Source organism: Neopsephotus bourkii, unplaced genomic scaffold (genome assembly GCF_033783945.1).
Source record: "Neopsephotus bourkii isolate Nb327-2 ecotype Australia unplaced genomic scaffold, CSIRO-AGI_Nbou_v1 NB_659, whole genome shotgun sequence".
NCBI classification, from domain to species: Eukaryota; Metazoa; Chordata; class Aves; order Psittaciformes; family Psittacidae; genus Neopsephotus; species Neopsephotus bourkii.
The window spans coordinates 4,769,215-4,790,822 of NW_026901158.1; the positions used below are offsets into that span (position 1 = coordinate 4,769,215).

Here is a 21,608-nt window from a genome sequence, read left to right on the forward strand (position 1 = left end):
GCACTGCTGGTGCATTCTGAGCAATACCTGTGACTTCTACCATGTGGGCAGAACTGACGTGTGCTAGAAATCCCTGAGCAGCTTTAGCTCCTTCATGAATGACAGCCAAAGCACTGCAAGCAGATTGCTGGGAAGGTGTTCCTAGCCTCAGTCCGAGATTTCATGGGGGTTTTATTTCAAGTGTTTTCTGTCTGGGTTCAGAGCTGACATAAGCTGGGCATGTGGTGGGAGAGGTTTCTCTCTCACACCTCCCTTCTCTCCGGGGGTGCTGCCTTGAGACTGTGTCACTCCACCCCGGCTGCTTGCAGCGGAGGCTGCAGCCTCCATCCCTCCCTCTGCACAGTCACTGCAGGGTGTGCAGCCTGATCTGAGCTGGTGATGTAATTCCCCATCTGCTTTTTACATTTCTGCCTTGTTCAAAACCACAGCAGAGAGGGGAAGGAATGGAGGAAGAAGGGGGGAGAAGAACCTTTGCAAACAGCAGTCTCAGGAGTGGCCCTGCTCCCTGGCTCTCTGTTCAAGATTGGCAGCATTTTAATGATGCCATTTTAATCTGTGCTCTGCAGTCTCTGCTCCTGAGCCAGGTTTGTATTTCACCATCCCAACTGTTTTTCACTTCACCTAAAAACAGAGAAGAAGACAAAGTAGAAGCAGAGACACGCTCACCTGCCCTGGACCAGTTGTAACAAGCAAGGCAGGGAGCTGCCATGAGGATGGGATGCATTAGCCTCATAAAGAGCCAAGATAAAAGAGCTCTTCATTAGTCCCTTGCAGATTGAGTTAAAGCTCTCAATAGCATTCAGCCTTGCTACCTTGAGGTACAGTAATTTAATTTTACCCAAGTGTCTAATGTGATACCCTTTTCACCAACACTTCCCGAGCTGTAGTGTCATGCAAACATCTGAACCGTCAATCCTGAGTGCTGACTTCAGATCTGGATGTTAAGTGAAGGATTGCTTTTGAAGGGTTAGTCTGAATTTAGCAATGTGTGCTGCATTATACCAGGACTGGCAAGCCTGACTTCTTGGCTTTTATCCCACCCAGTTGATGAGCTCTCAGAATGTGGTCTTTTCCCTCAAGCTTTTGTCCTCTACACTTCTCCAAGGAGTCGTGAACCTTAATTCACTTTTGCTGCCAGAGAAGTATCTTTCCTAAGCCTTCTTTAGATCTTACCCTCTAAAGCTGTTGCGTGATACCAAGGCATTTTTCAGGACACAAATATTAATAGAAGTGCCTTAGTCAACTGAATCACTGGTATTTGAAAGTAGTATTTTAGTAATTCTGTATTTTCTACACCAAGACTCCTTTACCTTAATTTCAAATAACAGAGCATCATCAGGACGTGCTTCTTTTCACTGTTAGGCTGCAATTCATGTGCATGAGCAAATTTGATCTTGGCTTTAACAGGAGTGCCAACACCAGCAGATGAGCAGGCACAAGCACACACCAACACTCATGTGTGTGCGATTTGAAACCTCTGGCACACTTCCTTCAAGAGGAGAGGTGTGAACCAGCAAGGGTGGTGACTTACATCTGTGAAGGAGGGTGGCTGGGGGAGGAAGAGGAGCAAGGCCGGGGTAGCAGAGGATGCTGGGGGTCAGAATTCCATCAGCCTTGGCAGAGCTCTGCAGGAGTTGGCAGTGCTGCTGGACACAAATAGGTTGTCCATTGGCAGGTCCATGTAGGGTCACAGGATGGGGACAGCAGGTGTTGCCGGTCAGGATTGAAATCCATCAGCTGAGGTTTCCTCCTCGGCCTACTTTCTTTATTCTGTTTTAGAGAAGGATTCCATTCTGTGGGAAGGGGCAGCTGTGATAGCTCTGGAATTTTAAATATTAGAGGAAATCTGGGAAAAAAAGGGTGCAAAAGGCAGGTGTACAGTGACACATTAGCACAGCGCATCCTGTTTGAAACAGGCTGGCCCGTCCATGTGCCTTGGCAGGTGAACAGAGGGCTTTGCCTTGCAGCTAGTGTGGGAAGCAGCTTTGTGATGTGCAAGTACTGCATTGTTTTTATAGCTTTCACTGGAGCCACCCATTCATTTCAGCTGTACAGATGAAATGCCAGCAGAAGCTTAATAATTGCCACCTAATGACCAGATTTACAAAACCTGACAACTGCTGGTTTATCAGGAGGAAGGGAAGAATGATCACAGAGTATCTTGTGCACAACGGTGTATTTACAAAAAGGCCTTTATTAGTCCTTTTTATGGCACTTAAATGCATCTGTTGCTCCTGTTCTCAGGGGGGGATCTTTCTATGACACTGGGTGTCATTCCCCCCCTCCAGCATTAAAATAAAAATGCTTTATAAAGGGATGGGAGCAAAAGGTGTTGGACTGGAGCAAAGAGGTCACAAGGGCATGGTCAGTGGCACTTTTAGAAGGTAAGTATCCTGTATCAGCAGTGACATATAAATACCTGAGGAGGAGGTGCACTCAGTTTCACAGGTAAGTGTTCTCCAGTAACAGTTTTATCAGCTTGCTAGAATGGAGAAAGGCCATAAGGCTCCTCGCTCCAGAAATTCTGCTGACTACAGATATGAGACTCCTTATATACACAAGAATTAATATAGATTTATTGTCAAGATTGCATCTTTGTACAAGATGATTTGTGCCTCCTAGAAAGCAGACTGAAGTTACTCTGATTTTTTTTATGACCTTGGGCATAAGCTGTTGAGGACTATTGTCAAAATTGCCTTCAGTTGCATGAGGAAGGAATTTGGGCTAAGAATTAGTGAATCAAACTTCTCAAGTTTGGAGACCTCATGGTTTCCTTAAACTGTTGTCAGATGTGTTTGTAGCCTGTGATTATGTTTGTTGTGCACTGGCTTGCAGGATGGGATATTCAGATCCTTTCCTGCAAGATGGATGGCAACTGACTGTGTGAGCTACCTGTGAACACAGCATGGATGCCTTGCTGCTCCCAGCCTGCAGCAAAGCCCAGCTGACAGTGGCATGGCCTTACTCTGACTTCACTTTGAGGATAAGCATCCTGCCTGCCGTTGCAGCTGCAGCATGTGGACCAGGAGCAGTGAGTGTGACCTTTCTTTGCATTGCAGTGATGGCGTACATGCAGTTTGTGGAAGACTACTCCGAGCCGCAGCCGTCCATGTTCTACCAGACCCCTCAGAATGAACACATCTACCAGCAGAAGAACAAGCACCTCATGGAAGTCTATGGGTTCAATGACTCCTTTATCAGCTTAGACCCCTCTCAAGATCTGGCACCTCCTCCTGCTCTTCCACCCAAGCAGAGGCAGCTGGTGAGTGACATCCATTGTGCCCTCCCTGAGACAGCTCTGTTCTTGATACTCCTGCTTCTGATGGGCTGTAGTGGTGGGAGGATGTCTTTATTAGAGTTACCCCATCATGCTCCTTGTCATCTTGTTAACACGTTCTTAAGCCCTTTGCATCATCTACTTTGAGCTCCTTTCTAACCCCATGTTCAGACCGTTCCCCATAAGGCTCTGAAAGTCCTGAAATGCCCTAAAAATGAAACATTAGTCTTCCACATGGCATGGCTGAATCTGTGCCAGGCTGCAGGCTTGTGTAACGACAACTGCTTTGAAGATTTTGACACACTGAGCAACGTGATTTTCAAGAGATTGCTGCACTGTTGTTCCCAATGCTGTTTTGAAACTGTTGTCAAGGATGCCACTAATAATAATAGTTAAACCTAATAACTGCTTTTATGGCTCAGTCTTTGCCAGAGCCACAGGACTTTGGTATAGCCATTCTTTAACTCGTGCTTGTTTTCCTCACATGAATCCCCTTGCGTGATTCAGGATTTTACCTGTTATTCCGACTACCAGCACAGAAAGGCACATCCACATGTGTTTGTGGATTTGGTGGTGGGTTTAACAGCACAGCAAGTGCCATTTTCCGTGTGGGGGATGAAATCCTGGCCTCAGCGTTGGCAGCAGCAGTTTTGTTTCCAACCTCAGTGGAACTGGGATTTTGTCCTATTTCTTTTTCAGGGTCTTCCTTTCTCTATTTTTAATGCCAACCCTGAGGGGTTTATTAGATTAATTATTTGATTTGCTCTATTTTTTATCAAAAAGAAGGCATTTTGGTGCTGATGTAGCTGACTTAAGTTGGCCATGGCTCTAACAAAACAGGAGGAAATGTGGGAACAGAGCCATGGTCTTACCATCATGAGGGCGACTGTTGCAATATTTCTTCATGCTATCTATGTTAAAGTTTTAATGTCCCAGGGTGATGCTTTTTAATCAAGTGGGAAATCAACGCAGAACTCTTTAAGTTTGGGATTTGCATACCTGCATTCCTGTGATGCAGGTAGGAGTTCTAAGAAGATAAATTAACATTTCCAGCTAAGCTAAACTGTTATGCATTATTGTTTTGGGGGGGTGAGACCTGGAATGCCCATGTCTCATCTGCTTTGCGGGGACATTAAAGTGTCTACAGAACTCCTCTCTAAAGGATCAGACAGTTCTCCATAGTCTGTGATTCCCTTATCAGAGCGATCCTTGCACTGTCACTTGCACTTTGCAGTCCCTTGCCCTACCTTCTCCTAGAGGTAGCTACACTCTAGTGATAGTTTCCAGTGGTGATTTGGGCTACATGGTCACGAGGGAGGGTTTGTCATCACAGATTTACCGTCACCATTGTGCTGAAGGAAAATTCTGCTCCTTTCCTGAATTTGTCAGCTGAAGCAAAGCATTTCTTTGCTGCCCTTTAATTGTTATCTGGGTAGCCAAAATGTCACTGGTTTGCCTGCTAGGCATTCCTGTAGTTTTGCAAGCTGATACCATCAAGGTGTTGCTTGCAGTTCCCTGAAGCAAAGGTTTCTTCAAGCACAGCCTCCCACCCTTCCCTTCATCTCTCTGTTGGGAAAGTGGTACAAGCAGATGATGGCTTATTCAGCAGTCACTGTAAAAGCCACCAGACTCTTGTTCCTCTGCTCCTGCTCCGTGAGAGTTTCTGAAATAACAAATCACATGGGCATCAGCTGCTCCAGCAGGAGGCAAGTTTTGCTGGATGGACTCCTTTATAAAATAAGAATTAGGGAGTCCTGTCGTGTGAGCTTCACATCTTATTTATGAAACACTGCAGGTTATATTCAACAAGTCAGAGCTGAGAAAGCCAAGATTCACCTTACCCTCCCTGGGATTCCTTACTAGAGTGGAATTCATGAGAAATTCCTTAATAGTATTTGTTACTTAAGTGTAATATCTCCCCTTGTGCAAATGATATGTAATTTTGGATTGGACTGAAAAATGGCAGGACATGACTCTTCTCAGCAGTATCTCAGCAGGGGCAGTGAGGGCCCATAGCTCACACTGGAGAGACCAAGTTCCCAGTGTGCAGGTTGCCACAAAAAAGTAGGAGTCTGCAAGAACTGGCTGCTTAGCAGAAACAAAAGCCAGTTCCTCCTATGGGCATCTGCCCCACAAGCCATGGGATAAATAGGGCAATGAGGAGCAGGTTGCCTCCTCCTGCAGCAGTTGACCATGGGTGGACTGTAAGGGGGAGGCTGGAGGTTATTTTTAAGGGATTTGTGAAACAAAGACGATTTGAACTGTGATTTTTGCCGTGCTTCTTGAGCTCAAGAAAGGCATATTGATGTGTCTGACTGATGAACTGTATGAATAGCTGTTTGTTTAGCACGCCATTGTATGCATTGTTTTGCAGTTAGCATTTCTTATCCTTTTATTCATAGCCTTTTCTGTGCTCTCTGTGTCTTCTGTCTCTTGCTTTCTTCTCCCTCTTCACCAGGCCTCCTATGCTGCCTCTTCTCTCTCTCCTGTCTCCTACTGTGTCCAGCAAACTAAAGTGCCCTTCACCCCCGAGGACACCGGTGCCACTCAGGGTCTCACTATGTCAGTCTCTAACTCCTTTCTCAACCGGCACAGCTCCTTTCCTGTGCATTCGGTGAGTGGCTCTCTGCACTTTAACACGTGTGTGGTTTTTGTGTCAATGAAACTCCTCTATGCAAACTCTACTTGTGCTCATGGTTGCAGGTAAAGCTGAAGGTTCTTCTGGGGGGGGTTTGAACTCATGTAGCAGTCAGCCAGGTGAGAAAAACTGTGTAAATCCTACTAAATGAAGCACAGGGGAGGTGTGACTTGCTTTATATAAGCAGCAGTATTGACAGTGGTGAGGGACTGATGAAGGAGTGCTGGCCTGTGTGCCATGCACACTCCCTTGACCTACATGTTCCCCAGGCTGCACATCAGAGCTGCAAAGTCTTTCTGTTCAGTTGCATAATATCAGTGATGTGGATGAGTTGATTAAAGGCTGCTGTGTGAGTCTGGCCTTCAGAGAAATAACAAGATGCTGTCCCCAAAATACATGGATTTAGTCAAACTTATGGAACAGTGGCTGCAGCTCCTTAATTTTTTTCCTAGAAAATGGCCCCTACCAGATATTTTATCTAATATTTGCTTGTCTGCTTCCCTTCATGTCTCCATGGTCCCAGACGAGTTCAGTAACCTTGTATGATTTGCTGATGGATGAGCAGGGCTTTCTCTCCTACAGCACTGTGAGCAGTCTGAAGAGAAGGCGCCAGAAGGAGCCAAGAATGATTCAAATCAAAATAAGACTAATCTTAGGGCACTGCTTAAATCTGTGATTAGCTGCTTAAATTAAATGGTAGTAATAACAAAGTGTTAAGATAATGAAATTAAATCTAACCATGGGATTCCACCAGCTCATCAGTATGGGGCTCGTTTGCATGTAAAACTATGTGGTTATGCTCTGATTGCTGTGTGATGACAACTGAGAGTAGACTATTTTTTAACAGTGACCTGGATGTTTAGTTAAATTAGACTTCTTCTGGAGCAGGAATTATCAGACAAGACTTGAGGAAATTCAGAAAGTGCTCAGTTAATGCTAAATGTTTGAAAACGGTATCCTCCCACTGTGCCGCTGCTCTCTCCCCATTTCAACACTTACTCATTCTCTAAAAATTAGCTATAATCTTTGGTCCAAAGAAGAAAGTATTCAAGTACTTCACAAGTAGTGCTACTTCACAAGCAAGGAATTAAAGCTTTTGGCTTCCACTTGTGTGAGAGAGAACAGTATCATCATTTTGCTGCACAGATGAGAAGGCTGAGGTGTGGAAAGGTTAGTGCTTGCAGAAGTCTGTGGTAAACAGTTCTAAATTCAAAGTAATGCAAAAGTTCTGACTTGTACAGCTCTCTTGTTTGATAGTGATCCTTGCAAGCAACGCACAGAACTGTAAGACCAAGTAAAAACACTTGACTATTTTTCTTTTGATTGAGAGGCTATGAATATGATACTATAATGTTCTCAAAATATGCAGGCACTTCCATTTAAAAAGTGTCTTGGTTGGATTAAATGGTTACTTATCTTTTTAATTGTTCTGACCTGTTCTCATCTTGCTTTGGGCTGCATTTTTGTGAATAGACTGTTTTATGAAATGATAAAACTTCATTAAAAAATCCTTACTTGCTTTTACAAGGATTTGGTGAGGGGAAAATAAGTGGCTGAAGAATGAGGAACAATGGGAACAATTACACAGTGCACCGTCAAATGCATAAAGGACATAAGCTGAATTTAAAATGGTGATTTTTCCATTAATGCCTTTAAATTATGATAATCTCATAGTTGCTCATGACTGTAGCTGGTCTATTTTTTCACAGGGAAAAATGAGATTTTCACTATGACAGTGTCTCTTTGTCTCCAAGCTGCAAAATACCAATGTCCTTACATGCATCATAGCTGACCCATGTAATACCATAACCATGGTTTATCCCATTTCCTTATCCCTAATAAGACAGAGATATGAAACAGCTGTCAAGGTTTGGATCATTCCCAGGGCGACACCCTGCATTTCAGCACTAAGAAGGGCCAGAGCCCCTCTTGCAGTCTGCTCCTGAGCATTGACTGGAGGAGTGTGTGGTATCAAGTGAGGGATGCCACAAGCTGCACCAGTAACTCGTTAAGCAGATTGCTCTGGTCCTCTTATTCTCATGCCACCAGAGAAAGGCCGCTCAAGTGAGCACTGTAGGGAGCAATAAACCTGCTTAAAGTTAAGCATCAGCTTTGCACCAACCCCAGCAAGGGAGTTAATGCTGGGGAGAGCACACCTTTCAGATACCAGCCAGCTGAGGGCTGGCCTCTTGCACACCCAGATATCAGTGGTGGTTACTGAGTCTCTTAAAATTATATGTCTCCTACATAAATAGTTATCCATTCTATACAGGAAGCAAAAACCTCCTTAGATCAATACCAGGAAGTCAGAACCCATAAATGAAATGAGTGTCCATTGACCCAAGGCAAGCAGAGCACTGCAGGTTTGCCAAGCGTAGCCAATTTTCAGGAAGTGCCCTGTGCTTTTTTCTTTCCCTGGAGACTGGCGTGGACAGCAGGAGTCAATCCCAGGGGGAAAACCTGTCCCTGTCCCCATCTGTTCATGTGCAGGCTGCAGCAAAGCTGAAACTATACCATGTTTTGCATGTTAGCCCATTAGCTCAGTACGCCAGGTGAAGGACTAATGCCTTACTACTGATTTACGGGGCTTAAAAAGACTGGTTTTAGATGGTGTTTTGAAGCAGAAAAGAGGTTAAGCTGCTCAGAGCATCTTTAGTCTTTTAATGTATGAATTTCTTTTCTAGAACCCTGACTCTTTTCTTTGCGCCAGCACTGCAGGCACTGCTGCAATCCAGAAGCCACCACCGCTCTCTCAACCCACTAATCGCGCTTTTCCCTTCTTTGCAGGAAATTGTGTCAGAGGTAATAGCTTTTACTGGAGGGAGGCAGAGCTTGAGCAACTGGATCAAACCTCATAGGTTTGGCAAGTTGAGCTTGCTTTTAACCGAGTCTGATTCGTGTCTGGCCTCTGTGCCAGCAAGGGTCCTATTTGTAGTGTGGGCTGATATTTAAGAAGCTGCAGCATCATTCCCCATCCCATGCACAGATGTTAAATCCAATGTCGGGGGGACGACTGGATTGTACCGTCAGGAATAAGTCTAGGGGTTCCCATCTCTTGAAAGTACTTTTGAGTTGCTGAACATTGGGAAAGGAGGTATGCAGAAACCATCGTCCTCAGTGATTGATTGCAGTAGTTTTTCTGTAGCTGATCACCTCCCTCCCTCCTTCTCAGAAGACAGAGATACTGTCCTTTGGTTCATTAGCTCCATGTGCTGTTTGACTGGAAATGGGTGGGCAGGTACCTGAATGGCAGATCTTGGAATCTCGTTACTTCCTGGCAGCTGAGGAGCTCTGCACTGACAGGAAATCAGGCCTGTTACAAGCTCAGTTGCTATCCATCCACATATTTTCCACCAAAGACTGCAGAAGGCCTTGCATTCAGTTACAGCTAGGAAGCTTTTCCTCTCTGAAACAAGGAACACACTTGTTTCTCCAAGGCATGTACATGCCATTAGTGGAAATTTGGCTGCATCCTCCACTATGGAGAAATAACTTTCTCAAAATGTTGGTTTTTCTTATGTTTTCTTTTTAATTAAGAAACATTTCCAGTAATTTTCCAGAAACCAAATTGGCTGTCAGCATTCCAGCAGAAGGCGCAAGTGATTTCCTTATGAAAGCTCCGGTTCAGCGCTTCTGTTCTCACTTGTTCCCACCATTCCTGAGCAAATTGAGTAAGCTCACAGAAAATTCACAGCAACTGTTCCTCTTTCATGTCTGTGTGCTAACGTATGTTCAGGAAAAGGAGGATCTGATAAGTGCTTAAAGATGTACACGAAGCAGACATGTGCTTCACATGTTTCCCCTGCCTTGCCCCTGTTCCTGTAGCTCGCTTCCAGCCTGCAGCAGGAGCCACAGTTCTGGCCCTCCCCACTGAACTGGTTTGATTCATATGGTGATCTGATGGTGGGAGCCTTGGTCAAACCAGTACTGGGAAATCATAGTGTTAATTCATTTCTCTCATAAGTAGGTTTTGGCTCCTTAATTTGAGGGGGAGGGAGAGATTTGCATCCATTTAACTGTCCTCTGAGTCCTAGATATTGTTTTGCCTTTCCTGTTTAGTGTTCCTTCTGTGTTCACTTCCACTGCCCACGGCAGGGCTGCACAATGGTATTAATAGTGCTGTTGTGTGCTGGATCACCAATTCCTGCTTCTGAAAACCATTTCCTCCAGTGGTTTATGTTTTTCTTGCATTTGGAGCACTATGGCTCTGTGTAGGTCTTTGACGAGCCCTCTATTGACTTCATAGGCCACACACCCCACTTATGTGACTGAGTTTTAGGAGTCTTGTCTTTGTCTCCAGGCTCTGCCTTTTAAAGATCTGCTTGCTAGATATGGTGGTATTGTCTACAAGCTGAATAAGAGTTGACGCCGTAGGTGTGATCAGATGGAATTCTCCTGGTAGTTCCAAAAGAGAGATGTGTGATAGCATGGTTAATAATAGCTCCTACATATGTTAATATATCTTACAAATGTTTTCTTCCCCTGCTGCCCCCTTATTTGATTTGTTGCAAAGATGTTCCAGAATCCCTCCCACTTAAGGAGAAGTTTGGATTTTGTTTTCTCGTGCAGAAGCCAGAAGACCCTTTCCCAAGGGAACAGTAAGCCCCATCCATCCATCTGCTCTGCTAACCACTGCTTAAAAACAGGGAGGTCAGCTGTGCAGCTGGGTCAGAGGCTTTGCTGAGAAACATTCAAGCATGAGGAGTTGCTGCCTTTCCTGTGGCAGTGCTTGAAGCCATTCTGTTGGCAGCTTGTGTTTCCAGCCATTCATTGCAGGAGCATTTCCTTCCTCATTAGCAAAAGTACCTGGAAGTCCAGCATTGTGTCATGAGATAGGAAGTCTTTTCCAATAGTTGTCTATGCAGTTATAGTCTCAGGGTGTAACGGCTTTGTGCAACACCCAGTAGTTTGTGAATGTAGTTCTGTGCTGTTAGAATGTGGGCATCCAGTTCTGGCATGTTGCCCACGACATTCTTTCAATAGCATTAGCAGGGGAGATCTAAAAGATTGATCCTTTCCTCTGATAGCTTCATGTTTTGGAATTCTGGTGCTTTACCTGATGTGGGAGTGCCTGACAGGATCACAGATTAATTTGGCAGAATTCCATAGGGTAATTGAGAAGGTTGTGCTTAAAAGGTAAAGACTGTGTCTGCTGATGCTGCAGATGCTCTGTCAGCCATGTAATTGAATTCAACTTTGAATTTAGGATAGAGACTGCTGTAACGCAGAACCAGTGGCTCCCTTTATAGCAACATGCTGTTACTTGTGGTCAGCCATGCCTAGTGAATGTAGAGTAGTGTCACTCTTGAAATAAGTTTTCTATTGGAGTGCTTATCTCCTGCCATCTAATCCAAATAAACAGTCATAATGTCATTGACCTTAGGGACATCCTGTAACACTGCTGCTGATGATGGAAAGCTCTTCTAAAATATTGACCCTTGCAGAAAATCAAAGGCAGCAAATTGAAAGAGGCCATTTCTGGGAGACCTCTGTGTCAAGGTGTGCTGTAAGCATTCAGGGCTGGGCATGTTGGCTTCCTGCTGTTCCTAAGAGACGAGGTTGCTTCCATGCTTTGTGGAAGCACTTCCCAAGTGGCAGATAGGTGTTTCTAAGATCCACTTTACTGGTGAGAGGAGAGGGAACTCTTGTCTTTGTGTTGGCTGTTTGCAGGATCACTCATGCTGACAGATCATCTTCTAGTGCTGTGGTGGGAGCCTGGCAGCATGGCCGGACTTTGGATAGAGGAAAGCATCCTTTCTCACAGGATCCGGATGCATCCTTCTTTCTAACTTTCCCAGAGATTATCTTGAAGTACTTCATTTAAAGTAAAGCCAAGGGGTAGGAGGTTGTGTCAGCACAGCGTAACTGAGGTCTTACTGACCCTGAAAGAAACCTCTGAGAAGCAGATTAAAACAAGCACTGATCTGTTTCCAGGATGAACTGTTGCCTGTGATTTCCTGGGGGTCAGACTAGAGGATGACTGGTTTGCTTGTGACATTTCTGTTGAATGGACTATCCTCTCCCCAAAAAGGTATGTCTTTGAAAGGATGACAGGGCTTCCAAGAGATGTACAACACCCAAACTCCATGGATGCTGTTGCCACAATTCCTGCTGCAGCTGCTGGCTGGGCTGGGCAGGGCCTGACTGGGGAGCAGCAGGAATGGGTGCCATATGGACATCATCTCCACCGCAGGGTGGTTTTTTTTTCCCCCTCTAAAAGTATGCTTCATTCTTGGCTCTTGTCCCAGCACGGCTGCATAGCTGGAATTCCAGAGCTGCTTGCAGGCTCCAAAGGAAGGCGGGGGCTCCCTGGCTCCCTTTCCACAAGATGCAACTTCACAACAGGATTGGAAGTCGGAGAGCAGCCTGGCTTATTAATGCCAGCGCACCAAAGGCTTCTCTGCGCTGCTCCCTTTGTTAACAGCATGCTGAGAGCATGTCTGCGTCCTTAAATGATTGTTCACGGATCACATAATGAAGATGAATGCATTTTCCTGGGCACCTGGGCCTTAAAGCAGCATTTTCAACACTTCTCATGCCAAGAGACTGTTTCAAAAGGTGTATTGATGAGACCAAGGAGAAATCAATGTATAGTGATTGTCAGGAGTAACGTATCCACAGTCAAACTTCTAAGATTTATGCAGTGTTATGTTATATTTACGTCTGAATTGCCTTTCAATTGGAATTAATGTCCCTGAAACTGTGTAAGGCAGAAGCTGTGTGATTTCTCCTGCCCCAGCAGCAGTAATTCCTGTCCCTGAGCAGCTAGCTCAGCCTGCAGGCAGTGTACCAGGCAGCAGCTCAGCTGCTGAGCCTCACAGCCAGTGTTTGGCCCGAACTAACCCTGCCAGCTCCATCACATAGCGTGACAGCTTCGCAGGGTGCTGCCTGTCCCAGAGTGACTTGACTGAGGACAGTGATTTCCTTTCTCTCCTGCCCTGCTTGAGCTCCACCACTGCTTTCCAAAAGCTTGGCTTCTTCTCTTGGGTTCGACAGGTCAGAGACAAAAAACCTTGGGGCTTCTTGGAGGGAGATGTCCATCAACTACAAAGTAAATGACAGCATGTGCTGGCTGTCTCATGTGGGTGCAGGAAGCCCAGCTCCAGGGGAGCTGGCACATAGGTTCTGTTTGAACAAATTATTTGCTTTACTGCATCAGAGGATCTCGTTATCGGGACAGCACTTTGTTGAGTGCCGCCTTGAACCGTTGCAGCAGTGGTTGGTGGGATATACATTCTCCATCAGCTTTGCCCCTCTTCTTTTTTTGGGGGGGAGAGGGTCTAGCCTGGGCTTTGGGGCAATAGTTGTCATATTAGAGCCAGTGAGATCATGAAATACCAGGGAGATGGGCAGGCACAATGGATCTGCTGAGCCAAGGTGATGTCATGAGCCTGGCTTCTTACGAGGGATTTAGTGTTTTGTGCCGTGCAAGTGAAAATGAATAAATGTACAGCATTATCTGGGCAGAAAGTAAATACAGAGATTAGACTTGTCATTGTTACTGAGGCAGCACCAAAAGCTGACGGTGTCCCTGGAGCCAGGGCTGCTCATCCGGAAAGAAACAGGCAGGAAGAGAGAGGAGCCCGTCCTAGAGCCAGTCTCCTTTTAGCCACAGGCATGTGGTAGGGATTTGCATTTTTATTATTTTCCAGTGGTCTTTTAAGCTCTCTTTCCAAAGCATCTCCCTCTGCTTCTCTGTATTATGGCCTGCAATCTGTCTGAGGTCCTCAGAATGCACCCAGAGCACTGCAGGACTCCATGCACAGCGGAGGGCAACCACTGAGGATTAAGGTGGTGGAAGGTAAAGTGTAGCCATTGACCTTTATGTTTCCTTTCCTTTGTAGTGGAGAAGCTTTTTTTGCCCAGGTTTCTGGCCCGAGGCTGTTCTCAGTTTAGGTTTTTAAGCTCATGTCTTTCCTAGGTAGAAACAAAAATACCACTGCTGGACTGGATGCTGCTGCCAGGGCTCAGGTGACAGACTCAGCTTTGCTTTTTGTCACACGCTCACTCTCCTGGGGAAAGGTAGCCTGAATTCTCTGACTCCTGCCTTTGTTGTCCCTTCTCCTTTTTTACATCACCAATGGTGCCACTTTTCAGCCTGGTTTGAGCGAGTTGTGTCTGTGCTTCTGGAGAGCTCTATACCACTCCATCCTTCTGCTGCAGAGCACGCGAAGGAGCGACTGTCACAGCTCCATTCAGCATGGGTTTTGTTTTGGGTGATGTGATTCTTCCTTTGGTCCACTTGGCTACAACACAGATCTCACCAGTGGCTGAGCTCTTCAGGTTTCTAAATAAACTCCTCACCAGCAGGTTTAGCATTATTGTCTCTTTTGGTTTTTGCTGGGTGTCGGCTTTGTTTTGGATTTAACCCTGATGGTAAATCTTACTAGCACCAGATGTTAAAAGACAGAGGGTTGCTCTTGTTTTTCTTGGCACAGTATATTCCCACTGCACCCTGTTTAATATTATCTGAGCAGTAATCTGATGATTAGGAGAGATAGTGAAATAAAGCTTTACGCAGATGATCTCTTTTCATCTCTTCAGCTGACTTTTTGAGGCACTGCGTTAAAGGATCAGTTTGATAAGGAATTCATCGCTCCTGAGGGCAATTACCATTTCTGCTCCCTGTGTTGCTCAAATGGGAAGGAATAGCAGCATAAGCTCCTTTATCCTTCAGTGTAACTTGAAAGACGGTATCCAGCCACTCCTCCCTGGGAGCTGTGTATTCTGGAACAGACTTGACACAGTAGCTGTTAAATTACAGGGCTGGAGCAAAAGGCATCTTAAATTTGGATCCTGTGGAAAATCCCAGAGAAGCAGTAAGCACTCGGAGGACTTTTCTCTATCTAGATATTTCCAACATGCTCACAGCCGTGGTTTCTGCCTGCCTTCTCATCATCCACTCAAGTGATTTTCAGGGTCACTGTCATTAAAGGACTGAGATACCCAGGCTGTCAAACCCTGCCTAGCGAAGGCTGGATACCTGCAGGTAAACACCTTGGTGCCCCTTTCCTCTCTGTGAGGCTGAGCAGCCGAGCTGCTGTTTGTGCAGGAGCAAGTCTCTGGAAAAAACTGGCTGACGTGTCCCAGGTAGCAATTCCTGCTGTAGTGTGTGGGTGATAAAATAGAGCTGCCTCTGTTGGGGTTGTGCCTTGTGCTGTCACTGCTACGCTGCTGCCAATCTAATTACTTTTTCTTTTGTCTGTCTCTTTCCTTTCCCCATCTTCCTTGTTTTTGTGTTGTACGTCTCTGCATCCCATAGTACAAATCTGTGTTTAGGTCCTACTCCCAGGACTTTGTGCCTCACAACCAAGTCTCCATACCTCCTTTCCTCTCTTCTACCTCCTCCTCCTGCTCCACCCCACCTTTTCCTCCCGTCCATCCATCTCAGAGCTCTGACCTAGCGGTGCCCGCCGCAGCCAGCCAGTCTCCCAGCACTGTGGATGTGCCAAACTCCTCTTCTCAGGAGAGCAGCTTTAACGGGAATGCTCCTGTCTGCCTTCCTTCTGAATCCTCTTTCACTGATTCTCTCCAGACGCCTTCGGTGAGACTATCCATAGAGATAATGCATCTTAACGCAAGGCTGCGCTTATTTGTTTGTTAAAAGAAAATGTCTCTTGTATGAATACATGCTACATGTGATCTAATCTGGTTTGCAAATGTGTGTGTGAACTGTAGAGAGTTAATTTCATATAAAAACGGTGGCTGGAACAAATGAACAGCGTCAGCAGGTCTGAGAAAACGTTAGCACATGTGTAGGAAACACAAAATGTCAAATGCTGGTGAAGGGGAGAGGAGAAGTTGCTGTAGCTTCCTGCAATTGTAACACAAAGCTGAGGAAGGCAAAGGAGTGTTTTGTGAGGTTGGTTGTTTCTAAACATGGGCTCCTAAAGGTGGTTCACATCCTGCAGTTTCTGCAGGGTGATTGCTGCTCCTTCCTAAGTCACTGGCGAGCCCCAGGAGCATTGGGTCCAGTCCAGCTCTGTCCCTCCTGGGCATAAACCTGTTGCTCTCTCCAGGCTCCTGCTCTTCCCAGTTCCCAGCAGCCTTATCTGTGTGCTTGGTGGCAGTGCACATGGATGCAAAGCATCACGTTGGTGAAGTTAGAGCAACGCTGTTCCCACACTGATACAGCACTACTGGTTTGAGGTCCCAGATCAGTCTTGCAGATCAGTGAGCAGGTTTGTCTATTACAGCCGCTCTTTTAAACACCCAGTTCTCAAGCAGCTCCTCTTTTGTTTGCTGCAAAGCCTCAAGTTGATTCCTATCAGCACGGTGCATGGTAGTGCTGCCTCCTCACAATGTTTGGAAGAGGAACACTGGTTGCAGAGTAAATGATTGGGTTTTACACCATGAACCTGACCTTGCAGTTGATTTTCCTTGTGTTGGGTCCTTGTAACATCCCAGAAACCCTCAAGTTTGGTTTAGCTTGGTGTGATGGCCTTAGTATGTGCTTTTATCACAGTTTGAGAGGTATATTTGATACCCTCAGGGCTGCAGGGCTGATGTGCAGTTAGGAGCAGGACCATAGCATGGGTAGGACGGGCACTTGGCTGTCAAGCTCTGGATGCTCAGCTTCTGTAATCTTGATATCTGCACGTGCATATTACACCTTTGCAGTCTCGCATGGAGTCCACGGCAGCTCTTGCAAAGCAGTGCCTGCTGCTGGCCTGCTGCAGCCTTCAGGATAGTCCTTTAAAACCCCTGCTAAAGCACAGCCTTGGCTGTACTTTGTTGGCCATTGAGCCAAAGGAAGGGCTCCCAGTTAGGTGACAGCAGCTGCCGAGCGCGCTTCTCCTCCCAGCCAGTGGGCACGTTCTCTCACTAACATTGTGCTGGCGGGGAGCACCATCACATATTTCCTTTCATCCTGTCTCCCTTAGAGTGAAAACGCCAGTGAGGAGGCTGGTGAGGGTGAATACGTCAATCTGTATTCCTCTGGCCAGAGCAACGGGGAACTCCCTCGCTCTGAAGGAGTAAGTAACCTGGAGAGGACACCGGGAAGGGGCTGCCTGGTGCATGCTGAGTTCATGCTGGGGCTGACGCGCTTGGCACCGGCCTCTTCTGCACACTGTGGAGCTCCTGTGTCCATCCTGCTGCCCTGGCTCCCTTGCTGGTGGTCCCTCTGCTTGCCCACTCCTGGCTTGGATGGCGTCCTGCTCCCGGTGCAGAGCAGGCGATGCTTTTGGGGTCGCGGTGAGCCCTGGCAGGAGATAGGGACAGCTTCTCCTGCCACGCTGTTTGGTTTGCACTTCGCTGGCTGTTTGGAGCTGCTTGCGTGAGGTTCCCTTCCAGAAAGCTGCACCCTGACCAGCACCACCCTGGGACTGTTTCTGTTCTTCTAACTGCTTTGGCTTCCCTATTTTAATACAGAAAGCCTTGAGCTCTAAATCATTTCTTTTTTCCTTCACCGTTTAGATACAAAGTAAGTGATTGATTTAGCATTGTAATGGCACACTGTTTCTTCCTTTGCTCAAGCCTCATATCTTAGCTATTTCCTAGAGGAGACAGGGTGTTTTCCACTGCAGGGAGGTGCCCTCTTCCTGTTGGGTCATAGGAAACAGCATCAGAAATCTGTGGCGATCCTTTTGCCTGCCGTCATCTTGGAAGGCACATCTACAGGATGTGTCCAAGACCTTTATCCATGCTGATGTTAAATATGCCAAGAGATAGCGCTCCCATCATTTCCCTTCAAGAGACACATCCAGGCAGGCCCATCCTTTTGGGCAGCTGTGATCTGGTTCTCAACTTTGAAGCAAAGGGATTTACAGATAGAGTCTGGAAAACCTCTGCAGACACCAAGAACCTGAAGCTCACCAGTGCTGTTTTCCAGGCTGAATGGATAGTGTGCAGATGGTTTCAGTCCTGTCTGTTCAATAGGTTGAATTTCCAAGTCTCACTCTGCATGATATTAAATAATTCTGAGCTCCAACACTGTTAGATTAATATTCCCATTTGTCGTTCATGGCTATTTGTCTCCTTAATAAATGGCTAATTTAAAATGCTGTATCTTTGCTTTGAGCTCTCTACCTGCTGTTCTGTGCCGCAGGTTCAGCTGGTTCTGCTTTTTTCCATTAGTCTCATTTCCACAGCCATGAATTGTGAAGTGGAAACGTTACATCATTGTGTAAGCTCTCCTGGTGGAAGAGAAGGGAGGTGGGATCGGCAGTGTGCATCCACCCCCTAAGGCCAGTTGGTGTTTTGGGGGCTGAGATCAAGAGGGGAACTGAAACTGGAGAGCTTAGAGCTGGCTGTAACCATTCTGATTAAAGCAGAAAGCAAGTGTATTTCAACAGTAAGGACTGGAGGGGAGAAATAGTTGTGAGAGGGTTAAAATCCAAGACAACAGCTGACTTGTGTTGTAACTTTCAGCATCATTTCACAATGTTAAAAGCAAACAGTACTAATTACACTAGTCTCCAGAGATGCTCCCAAATTTCCTGTCTGATTAACTGCTGTGTTTTCCTGGCATTTGGCATTAACTTGCATCAGTCTTTAACTGCTCTGGAGGAATTTCCAGTAAAAGGCTGTTTAGAGGCAGGCAGACTGTAAATGCAAGGCTGGCTGGGGTGTAGGAGCCCCTGTAATAATGAAAACCTCCTTTCTCTCTGCAGGAATCTCCCTCTGTCAAAGACAGCCACTCCAAAGACTCCACTTTGAACAGCAGTGCCATGGGGAAGGAAGGCAAAGATGGTGCTGAAAGGTGAGCCTGACTCTCCTGGTACTCCTGCTCCCCAGCCCCAAAGGGTGCAGAGTCACCAATGTCCCACCAGCCCTGCCCTTTACCAAACTCTCCTTGGGGCTGCCTGTTCCACCCTCAACCTCCTCAGTTGTCTCTAAACCTTAAGAACACATGGGTTTTCACACAGTGGTGAGCAGTGGGATCCTGCTGAAGAAGGAGGATCCTGGCAAGATGCTGTTACTTTAACTCAGGGAGCCTGTGGGGGTTAATGCAGCCTGTGCTAGCCCTCCTAAGCCCACCTAATTGGCAGTGCTGTCACTGACACTGGCTGCTCCCTTCTGCTTCCAGGGAAACGTGTGAAAAAAAGTCTGTCTTACTGCTAGGAAATAGTCTTCCAGAGGGGAATTTCCTCCTAACCCTGCTAGTTAGAGGCTGGCTGGGGCCTTGGAGCAGGAGGCTTTATATCCCTTCTAATGCTCTTAGCTATCATTTGTCTATGTAAATGAAGAGGTGCAGGCTGTAACAGATGGGCTTCAGGAGGAGTGGAGTGCTTCCCTGCTGCTTGAGATTGCTCTTCAATTGCATTTCTAAAGCAAAAATAGAGGATGGCATTGTTTTGTGTGTGACAGTCAACTTCCCTCCCCCATTTTCCTGCAGTTGGTTTGGGGGTTTTAATCCCTGCAGTGAAGGAGACAACACAAGAGTGCTCTGCAAGCTCACTATCTGCTTCGAAGTATGGACTGGTGCACAGGAGTTTAGCCTGTGCCTGGGGAAAGCTATAAAAGAACATGCATGCTTTTGTGTTGTTTAGGAATAGCAGCACAGAGAACATACGTCCAAGCACAAGAACCAGCCTTTGGAAGTAGGAATATTAGTGTTGTGGATGTACCCAAAAAAGTGGTCAGAGCTTTCTGCTTTATTCTCCTGCAAAAAGAGATCCTGTCATCCCCCCTTGAAGCAGCACAGTGGGTCGTGAGCTGACCAAGATATGTATGTACAGGGTGTGCTCAGTCTCTATACGTTTGAGGAAGAGCTTAGATTTGTGTGCACTAAAAAGCTGGTGGATTAAGGAGACATGGAAGTATATACTTATGCAGGGCATAGTAAAATCTTGCCTACCAGAAGTGCACAGGCAGACAAGTGTTCAGGTCCTAAAGGTTCATCTTCCTCTTTGTCAAGAGATGCTCAAAGCAGCAGAATTAGAGCTAGGAGTTTGGCCTTGTTTGCAGAAGGTTTACCTCCAGGCTGTCTATGTACTTACTGTCGTTTAATGAAGGATTGTACACTGAGAGCTCGAGTGGACCAGCAATTGGATGGGCAATGACACTGATGGATATTTCCCCTCTTTTTTGCAGGCAGCAACAGTCACCAGATGCTTTGGAATCATCCCAGTTGGAGGAAGAGGTAGATGAGCTATCCCTTATCGACCACAGTGAAATTATGGCTAGGTTAACGTTGAAGCAAGAGGTAGGTGCATTCAGGGTTTGATTTCATACTCTTTGGTTTATGCTGTATTGAAACCTGATTCTCTGTGAGCACAAGCAAGGCATCAGCTTTTATTTGATAGGGAAAACTAGGTTACAGCAGAAGTGGTATGCAGCTTTATGTGTGCAGCTGTTGTGAAAGTATAAGATGCTGGTGCAGGCAGGGAGCATCAGCAATGAATGGGTGTTTAACAAAATGTGAGATGTCTCTCTAAAAACCAACGCATCTCGTGCCCTTTTCCCAGTCTGCTCTTTCCCCTGTGCCAGCCTGAAATGAAGCACCTGGGAGGCTGAGCACAATAAATCCAGGTGCAGGTTTATGGTGTTGACCTTTCAGAAAGAAGGCGAGTTTAGCACATTCCCTGAGCAGGATGTTATATTATTGGTGTGGAAGAGCAGCTGAAGTGACTGTTCCTGTATTTGAGAAATGGCTTTGTTTTTAGCCTTGGGTGCACTCCCAGGCAGCTTTGCTCACTGTGCTCTTGAACCAAGCTGTCTTTCACGTGCAGCTCGAGGGGAATATGAAGGTTTTTGAAGCTTTCAGATTGTCAGGGGGCTAGGCTGAAAACCAGAGAGAATGTATCATTTACTGGCACATTAGGAGTGTTCTTTGGTCAGCCGAGATGTGCAGGCGAAAGTGAGAAGCTATTCCTCATTCTTTAAGCAGTATTTCATGGATGTTGCCAGAGGGTCACCTGAAAAAATCACATCTTAGACATAGCTGCTCTTTGGCTGTAATCCAAGGGGGGTTGTATTTTGCCTATTAAAATGACAGGCATTGCTCAGGGAAGCCAGGCTCGACTCCAGTCTCCTCTGCAGAAATACTTCCTTATTAGAAATCAGTGATTTCTGAACATTTGGGCTAGCAGATCTGTCAGCCCTTCTTTTTTCTCCCCCTTATGGTCTGTATGTTTGAAACACTATAGAACTGCCACCACGAGCTGCTTCGTGCAGCGTGGGAGCTGCTGGCTGAGTGATAGATCCGTTTCACATATTTCAGTTGTGAATTACAGTAGCTAGAAGAAAGATGCTTTTAGAGAGCAGAAAGGCAGGGGTCAAGCCGTTACCAGGGCTGTTTTCTGCTCCTGGTTATTGGATCACTTCAGGTGACCTCCAGCCAAATAGTTCCAGATTAGGGAATTAACTCGCTAGGTTTTGATGTTCCAGGAGCATGAAAGTTGAATGCATGACCTCTCACCCCACAGCCTCTGGGGTACATGATCCTGCACTTTGAGACAGTTCACACAGTGTTACTGCTCCGTTAATGGTCTTTTGGGAGCATTTGAGACATTTCTGTTCACTCTTCTATGGACAGAAGGTTCAGCTTTCACTGAGCTTTACAGCCTGGCCTTGAGAGACTTGAGTGAGGATCAGCCCAGATCCTCATATAGGGACACCAAATGCTTTATTCAAATTCTAGGATTAGCCCAGCATTGAAGACCATGCCCCAGCTTGCACTGCAGGCAGTGCCAGGAACATTGTGTGCTCTGCCAGCTGTTGCTGAGCTTGAACCCCAGAGATGGTAAA

General features: G+C 46.2%; 1 protein-coding gene across 4 annotated transcripts in view; it reads left to right on the top strand.

Moving 5' to 3' along the window:
• Positions 1-21,608, top strand: part of RAPGEF1 (Rap guanine nucleotide exchange factor 1) — an 82,808-nt gene that overhangs the window by 51,437 nt on the left and 9,763 nt on the right. The window contains exons 10-15 of one of the 4 annotated variants that reach the window (XM_061352715.1): positions 3,060-3,262; positions 5,736-5,891; positions 15,178-15,459; positions 16,799-16,891; positions 18,530-18,618; positions 19,953-20,064. In XM_061352715.1, the coding sequence (XP_061208699.1) occupies positions 3,060-3,262; positions 5,736-5,891; positions 15,178-15,459; positions 16,799-16,891; positions 18,530-18,618; positions 19,953-20,064 (935 nt within the window). The remainder of the gene's footprint in view (positions 1-3,059; positions 3,263-5,735; positions 5,892-15,177; positions 15,460-16,798; positions 16,892-18,529; positions 18,619-19,952; positions 20,065-21,608) is intronic. The other 3 variants (XM_061352716.1, XM_061352718.1, XM_061352719.1) reach the window with 3 other exon arrangements.